Source organism: Mustelus asterias, unplaced genomic scaffold (assembly GCF_964213995.1).
Source record: "Mustelus asterias unplaced genomic scaffold, sMusAst1.hap1.1 HAP1_SCAFFOLD_1101, whole genome shotgun sequence".
Lineage (NCBI taxonomy): Eukaryota > Metazoa > Chordata > Chondrichthyes > Carcharhiniformes > Triakidae > Mustelus > Mustelus asterias.
In genome coordinates this window covers 103,415-112,397 of record NW_027591046.1, presented here as the reverse complement: position 1 = coordinate 112,397, position 8,983 = coordinate 103,415, and the positions used below count along the sequence as shown (strand labels likewise).

Sequence of the window (8,983 nt, the reverse complement as noted above, 5' to 3'; positions counted from 1 at the left end):
ATAAACTGATGGAAATATTTAAAGTGGAATCAATATGCTTGTTGGAGGAGGATATCTAGAATTATCAGAAGACATTGTGTGCCAAAAAGAAATATTCTCAAATGTACAAGATACTTCAGCAAGGGAAGATTTATTTAACAGCGATCTTAATATGATTAAATTCAATGTTAGGTTTAAAAAGGAGACATTTAACCATAATTGCTAAGTTTTTAAATGTCGATACGGCTGACTTCAATGGGTTGCCATGACAGATCACAGCAACACAAATGCAAAATAACGTGGATGTTGAAAGTCAGGAATAAAGCAGAAAATGCTGAAAATATTCAGCATGCCTGACAACATCTGCGAGAGAGAAGCAAAGAGTTAAACATTCTAGGTTCACTAGTGCTGGGGAAAAACTAGAAATCAAATAGGTTTTGAACAAGTGAAAGCAGGAATGTGCATAAAAGAACAAAAGGGACGGTCTGTACAGGGTGGCGGGTGGGAGGGATTAAATGACAAAAGGTTCCATATTGCAAGACCCAAGGGAGTGGTCGTGGGACATGTAAAAAAACAACAGATGTGTCTAGAGGACATCTGAGTAGCGGAATAGCTGTCATCAGAACAAAACATAGAGAAAATAAGAGAAACAAGAGTAAAAAACAAACTGGCAAAGAAGCACCTGGTTGAACTCAAAATTGAGTCCAGAATGCGGTGAAGTATCCAGTCAAAGGATGAGGTGCTGTTCCTCAAGCTTATGGTGAGCTTCACTGGAACACTGTGGCAGGGCAAGGACAGAGTGGTCGGAGTGGGAGCAAGGTGGAGAATTGAACAACAGCAAACTGGTCAAAACCGTTACTGGATGAAACTATAGATGTGTTCTATAGCAAGAACAACAGCAAACTGGTCAAAACCGTTACTGGATGAAACTATAGATGTGTTCTATAGCAAGGTGTTCAAAAATAATGTCATTGAATACAGAACCACCTGGGGCTAAGATCTTCACTTGCCAAATAAAACAGGCATGGTTAATAAAATTGGGTGAGAGATAAAATGAAACGAGAGGAAAGAGCGAATAATAGTGTAAATCCTGAGGACTCGAAGAGATATAAAAGACAACAAAAAACCCCCAAAAAAGAAAGTAAGAGCTTTAAAAAAGGATGATAAAAAGAAACTTTTGAGGGATATTGAAATGAACACAAAAGGTTTTTACAATTATATTACAAGAAAAAGGGTAAAGTGGACTATTTAAAAAGCAATGTGTTAAATTGCAAATTCAAATGAGGAAATGACAGACAAGGATCTGTGTTGGAGCCCAAACCTTTCACTGTATTTGTTGAGGATTCAGGTGACGAAAGTGACACACAATTTGCTGGTATAAGTAACTTAGACAGGAGAATAAAATTACAAAGGAACATTGAAAGATTAAACAAGTGAAACCGTCACAGCTGAATTTCAATGCAGATAACTCAGTGCATCCAATTTGGACCAAAAAAACGATCAATCGAAGCGTGTTTAAAATGTTGAAAAGCTGGGATCAATGGAGGTCTGAAATTTATGGGTCCATTTGATTTGGTTTGATTTGATTTGTTGTCACATGTATTGGGATTCAGTGAGAAGTATTGTTTCTTGTGCGCTATATAGACAAAACATACCGTTCAGAGAGTACATAGGGGAGAAGGAAAGGAGAGAGTACAGAATATAGCATTACAGTCATTGCTAGGGTGTAGAGAAAGAGCAAATTAATATCCAAATATAGTATACACATGCAAAAGCCAATGGAATATTAGCCTTTATAACTGGAGTGTTAGAATATAGAGGGGTGGGAACTTTGCTACAGCTATATATGATATGGAGATGCCGGCATTGGACTAGGGTGGGCACAGTAAGAAGTCTCACAACACCAGGTCACAAAGTCCAACAGGTTTATTTGGAATCATGAGTTTTCGGAGCGCTGCGAAAGCTCGTATAGCTTCTTATAGCCATTGGTTAGACCACATTGACAGGCACAATTCTGGCTGCCTCACTTTATAAAGAAGGTGGTAGATTTGGAAGGAGTGCAATGTAGATTCATCAGAGATAGGGTAGATAGGGAGAGACCTTTTCTGCTGGTTGGGGTGTAAGAGGACAAAGTCTTAAAATCAGAGCCAGGCCACTTATGCAAGAATTTAGGAAGCATTTCACCACACAGAGGGTGTTAGAAGCGTGGAACTCTTCTTACATTAAAAGGAGCAGGTTTTAGCTCTACTAATTTTAAATTTCAGATTGACAGGTTTTTGCTCGTCAAAGATATTAGGGGACATGAAGTCAAGTCAGGTGGATGGAGTGAAAATACAGATCAACCATGAACAGACTCAAGGGGCTGAATGGTCCACTCCACTTCCTATATTGCTATGCAGAGTTCCAGGAAAAGTGACAGCATGGCCCACTGTTAATGTATGGTTCCACAATAATAAAGATAATTGTGTTACTGAACTTCAAAAGAACATTGTTGATTCGGAGAGTGAATGAAATTGCATTAAAACAATAAGAAATCCTCTCTAAGTTGCAACTCACATGAGAGGAATTTTAATCTGAAGGACACATAGTTTGGGTAAGGGTTTAAAACTAGCAGAAAATGTAACTGTGTAGAGAAGCTGGCTCTAATCACGCCCTGCCCCCAACCTTGAGGTTTAACTGGCTGTGTGGGTGCAACCCCTTTAGGAGTGGTGGCTTGTCAATGAACAAATGTAGAGCAATATTTCAACTCACTTTAACAACTCATTCATGGAGTTCTTGATTTTCCTTATTGGTGCCAGTGAAGACAATGACAGCCCAGCAGCAATTCAGGAAGCTGAATCAAACCCGAGGAAATACTACAATATATACTCAGCTACATTCTTCCCTGCATTTGGGAAGGTATTTGTTGACAACTTTTGTTGAGAGGTTATGTTGGACACTTTCAGGGTGTGTGGTGCTATGGCTGCCTTTAGATTGGACCTTGGATAAGGGGCAATATGAGTAGCAGCAGCCTGCTATTCATGGACCTTCTGCTGGAGAAGGGGGCAGCAGAGAGTGGAGGTGAATGGAGGGGAGCAGCAGAGAGTGGGGTGATTGGAGGGAGGCGCACAGGGGGCCAGGTGAATGGAGGGAGCAGCAGAGAGTGGAGGTGAATGGAGGGGAGCAGCAGAGAGTGGGGTGATTGGAGGGAGGTGCACAGGGGGCCAGGTGAATGGAGGGAGCAGCAGAGAGTGGAGGTGAATGGAGGGGAGCAGCAGAGGGTGGGGTGATTGGAGGGAGGTGCACAGGGGGCCAGGTGAATGGAGGGAGCAGCAGAGAGGGGAGGTGAATGGAGGGGAGCAGCAGAGGGTGGGGTGATTGGAGGGAGGTGCACAGGGGGCCAGGTGAATGGAGGGAGCAGCAGAGAGGGGAGGTGAATGGAAGGAGGTGGACGGGGGAGGGGGCAGCTGAGAGGGTAAGTGAAGTGAATGGAGAGGAGCAGCAGAGAGTGGCAGCGGACGGAGTGTAGAAACAGAGGATGGAGCTAGATTGAGGGGAGGTGGATGGAGGGGAAGAGCAGAGAGGAAAGGCGGACTAAGGGGTGGGTTTGTTGCCAGAAGCTGCTGAGCCTCAAGCAACAAATTTTGAGAACCCAGAGGCTGCGTCAAATTGACGGGGTAATTAGTCACAAATTATGGAGCAATGTGCAAGCCGCAGTGTCTACTTCCTGAATTCTCTGGCCTTACTCACAAGAAACTCAGGAAACAAATCCATTATTCTGAGATTTCAAATTATCTGCACAGGATGACAATCAGCACGAGTTTTATGGCACTCCTGGTAGATTCTGTTTGTTGAGATGTCCCTGGGAGAGGTTAGACATGGCTGTGTCTTTTTGTGATGCTCTGTAACCCCTGTGTAAGTTAAGCCTATGATGTAGTGTATTACACATTAAAATTCATATACATGTTAAACAGTAACTCCAAAATATTTTATTAATAATTTTAAGCAAATTCAGTCATTAAGGAAGCAAGACATAGCACATTTCAGCTCTACAATAAATACATGAAATATGTTATCTCTTGATAAATATAACAATTCCAGGGAGTGCAACCTATTAGAACAATTAAATTAAAGGTAATTGAGAAAAAACAATCAGTTTCTAAAACTATTTTGTTGTCCCTGCATGTAATAGATACAAGAACAATCATTTGACACTGGATATACATAAATAGTGAAGTGTATTAAATTAAATGGTGTTTTGCAATAAATTAACAATCAGAATTAATACTGACAATATGTTAATATAAGAAATAGTGACCAAAATTCTCCAACTTTGCCTATAGCTGAAATTCTCCCGCCCCACTGCAGTGAATGGAGTTTTGGCTGAGCGCCAAATTCTCCATTCTCGCTAGCAGCGGTGGCGGGGCGAACGAGATTGGTGAATTCTGGCCAATATTGCTGCCATTTGACATTACTCTGCAATATCTTAACCTGGCAACAAAGGTGAAAGAATATGATAACCTAGTCAGATCATAGATCCATGGTTATGCTGTGGGACTGGCTTTAGAGGACTGTCTACTCGATGATACAGAGCTGGCAGTGTTGAGTAATACTGCTCACTGGTCATGCGAGCACTTCTGCTTATATTGAAGTACATGGCTCTATTCATCTTGATCCAAATTATGGTGAAACGTTTAGTGTTGGTGAAATGATGTCAGGATAGTTGACTCTTTACTGGCAACAGTGCAGTGTAACTTGAAGAAACTGAAGTATGGCACTGTGCCATCTGCTAAATGGCAACTCGCCATCAGTTTGCCAATATACTTACTTAGAAACTGCAAACACGATAGTGAAAATCTCACATCTAGTCTTCAGGAAGCCATCAATCAGATACAGTGATACGAGGTATATAGTCCAATAACAAAAAGAAAATCTGGGTTTTGCTATCCAAGTGTTAGCATTGATAAATAAATAAATACATAAATACGAAATACTGGTTTAAGATGGTTCTACATTCGCTTGCTGTTTATGATTTTAGAACAATCTGAACAAGATGACATGCAAATATGGATTCTTGAATTGTACAGAGTCCTTGGAATGTGTATGCGTTGACATCCTCTTCAGAATTTCACGGTGAGTTTATCTTCATTGATCTTCATTAGTCTTCTTGGAACTGTAGAATATGTGAAAATGAAGATAGTTGTGATTTGTTATTTCCATAAGAACTTGATGGTTTTTAGGTCCACAAGGACTGATGTGAAGTTTTAGTCTTTATAAACCCATCAGAACACTGACCTAAATCCCACAGTATTACACACTCACCCTGCGCACGTTAACAGGATGAGCAGCACAATGTTTAGCCTCTAACTCCTGCCCTTATACTCTTCAAACACGTCTCCCACTGTGGGATCATTGAACGTTTCCCATATATTTTCTATCATATGACCTTAACTGCCAGACAGATGGTACCCTCTTCTGGCAAGTTACACAAGATGCTTTGAAGGGGTTCACGCCATGTGCTATGACTAAGCATACCACAACTGACTGAGGACTGTTTAATGTTGTAACTGGATACAAACTGGAATGTATGGTTTCCCATTTCTTATTCTTTGGCCTTGCACAGAAGTAGGAACTTACCGACTGATCATCCTGTCAATAATTTTTTTCACCCAGAAGGATTCGGGATCCAGACAAACTCGATTACTGCTCTGAAGAGTGGCACTAAAGAAGTGGAAAAAAAAGTTTATTTCAAATTGACTCTCCATTAGCAGAACAGTAAAAAAAATACAACGCTGTTGATATTCTTAACTCTATGCATTCTTCCTGCTTTAGAGAGCTTGTGCACCTATCAGAAAGAAGCTCTTAGTTCCATGGGTAAGATCCATGATGTACCTGTGAGGTGAGATTGTGACTGAATGGGGGATAAATTACAGGAAAGGAAAGCTACAACACAGCTGTTAGCCAGCACCCTGGGAAGGTAATGAAATCCTGGTCGTTCTGTTTGCAATTCCCATTTATGGGAACTTGGATTAGGTAGTTGATAACTATGGCATTGGATTTGATACGGATAGCATCAAGGTGATTGGCCTGTTGTAAACTGTTGAGCATAGGTACTCTAACCGGGCTGAAGGTAAACAGTTGATGAACAAACTTGACATTTTCAAACAACAGCAGCTGGAAGGAGGAAGGGAATGTAAACATTGCTGATATATTTGGTGCCCATTTTGATTAGTTTGCAAGGAATTAATGTATTGGTGTTGAAACTATGAATTTTAACTGGTGAAATAATACTGATCTGCCTGCCTTAGGTTACCAAGTCTGACAAAAAGATCTTGCAATGGAGTATGGCGTGCTTCCAAGCTGTGAGCAGGAAGCTGGTGACAACGGATTTATATTTTATTATGAGTTGTATTGCTCACTTACTAGTCACGAGGGGCTCCTGATGAGCGCTTCCCTCTGATTAAGGGTTCAAACCCATACCCTGACAAAGACCTAATGATCAATAAATGACCACTAGGGAAACAGCCAAGTGGGGTCTCTTCACTGTCACAGTTGTTGCAACACAACATACCTGTCATGGAGAGGTTGATCCTTTCTTGGCAGAATCCATAACCCAACATTTGAGTCAGGCAGAGCTATAGAACTCCAGAATGCTGTTCATTAATGATCAGCCAGTCTGGCTCACTGATAGGTTATGGGGAGGCAAACCTGACACCCCTGGGAGCTGAACTTCTCATTTGACTGCAGTTAATTCTGTGAGCCAAAATGAGTAGAATGGTTTTAGTTAACCACTAGCAGCTTATACTCTGATTCCCTGTTGCTAAATTGCAAAGATTTAGATGGTTAAATATGAGCAATATACCTCACAGACATGGAGGTCTTTTACACTTGAACCTGCTAGTTTTCAGAGTTTAGTTAAGTGGCCCATATCCCTACAGACAAAGTGTACATTCTATTTTAGTCCAAAGCAAACTTTATTAATATGACCTTTTCAGTAGTTTCTTTCACACTAAGTGAAGTTTTTATTCGGAATGTTAAAGATTCAGTCACTTATCCTCCTGGGGCATTTTAAACAATCCTATTTTGTGCCATTTGATTAAAAAAACTATTTTGACTATGAAGAATTCTCATCTGACAAAACAATACTCGAATATCATTTCTAAAAGAAATAGAATCCATAAATATTCTGTCATAAACACTTACATAATTTCTACATTTTCACAGTGGGGGCCACTTGGAATAATGTCAATATTCTTCATGAACTTTGGGTGGATGAATTTGGAAGATGTTTTGATACACTGACAGCGGAGACTCATTCCTGCCCTTCCAATCGATGCAGCTGTATAAATGGAAAACAGTTTAGAACAACAAAGAACAAAGAACAATACAGCACAGGAACAGGCCCTTCGGCCCTCCAAGCCCGTGCCGCTCCCTGGTCCAAACTAGACCATTCTTTTGTATCCCTCCATTCCCACTCCATTCATATGGCTGTCTCGATAAGTCTTAAACGTTCCCAGTGTGTCCGCCTCCACCACCTTGCCTGGCAGCGCATTCCAGGCCCCCACCACCCTCTGTGTAAAATATGTCCTTCTGATTTAATTTTCTTCCTCAGATGTACACTTATTTGGACTGAAATTCTATTCCTATATTCCCGGTATTGTCAGTTACCTAACAGTCTTTTGTCCATTACCACACACTGAAATTTACTTTTCTTGAGCTAATAAAAGCTAATCAATAATGCAGATTACTGTAAGTCTTCCACTGTCTTCATTTAATATGCATGATAAAAGGTACCAATGAATAATTGCAATAGTAATTCTATCACAAGAACTTTAGGAGAAACCTTACTTACATGCACATTATAAATACAATTCTAGATTCTGAATAAATAACATTCAATTGTGGATTTTATTCTTTTCTTACCTTGTGTGGAAGCCATATAAAGTACAAGGAGAGTAAGGCAGAAGAGGGTAACCTTGCTGTTCATTGTGATTTGCTTGTACGATATTCTTTACCCTCTTATTGTTTTAACACGTTACAGTCTGATACATACGATTCAACATCTGTATTTATTGTCTACATGCTGTGAGTCACTAATGAAAGTTGACGTAGGCTGGGGACTATTCCACAAGGCTGTGGTTAAACGTGCAGCAATCGTCACTAGCACATTCTGCCACAGATTATGTAACTATGACAAAGCGTGTGTAAAAAGAATAAAATCGTACTTTTTCATAATCATACTTAATCACACTAAACTGGTTCAGAAAAGAGGTTTTTGCTGTTAAGTGCTTTAATCAATTCCAGATCCAAAGTAATACTCTGTGAACGTACTGAATATTTCAGCCTCTGTTCACAGCTCAGTACTGACTATGAGCAAAAGGTTTGAAGTGGCCTTATTTAAAACCAGCCATAGGTTCATCATTAGGGACATTCTTTTAATCAGACAATGGGTGACACTGTGGAAATATAAGTGATTAAATTATTGAAATATTTAAACATAGGGGGAAAAAATAGATGAAACCAGAGAGCGATCTGTCTGCAGGCTGGCTTTTGTTTTTGATTACAGGCATATTGGTTGTTTTGAATGAGGTGCCAGATGTTGAGGCCTGTCAGGGAGCTACTGCCACGATGATCAGAGTATACAAATTTAACATACGCTATTTGTACATTAGGCAATTATTATTTTATAAAATGTAGTGTTATTTCCGCAAACAAATCCACTAATAATGAGTACAGAGATGTGGAGGGGTAAAAGCTTAGGGCTGCATGTTGTTGATGAGGAGTGAGTCCTATTGCTGGGGCTGAAAGAGGGAGCCAACCCTATGTTGACAGGGAATAGGACTCTGGTGTGGCAGTTTACTGCTGGCATATTGTTAATTGGCTATCGTAGAGACCACTGCCCTAATCAGAGCTGGCAGCTTGGCAGCCTCGGTAATACCACCACTACTGCTGGCCATTGCTAAGGCGGCAGCAGGAAGAGCGGGTGCCTCAATGCCCAGTTGCTTTGAGGAAGTCAGGGCAGGAT

At 40.6% G+C, this 8,983-nt stretch overlaps 1 protein-coding gene across 1 annotated transcript; it reads right to left on the bottom strand.

Annotated features, from left to right (window-relative positions):
* Positions 1–3,926: 3,926 nt before the first annotated feature.
* LOC144487889 (interleukin-8-like) lies at positions 3,927–8,046 on the bottom strand. The gene is made up of 4 exons (XM_078205940.1): positions 7,882–8,046; positions 7,162–7,297; positions 5,596–5,679; positions 3,927–5,131 (listed from the first exon to the last, which is right to left on the bottom strand). Exons 1-4 carry the CDS (start codon positions 7,943–7,945, stop codon positions 5,104–5,106), a joined length of 312 nt encoding a protein of 103 aa, XP_078062066.1. The 5' UTR covers positions 7,946–8,046; the 3' UTR covers positions 3,927–5,103.
* Positions 8,047–8,983: the final 937 nt, after the last annotated feature.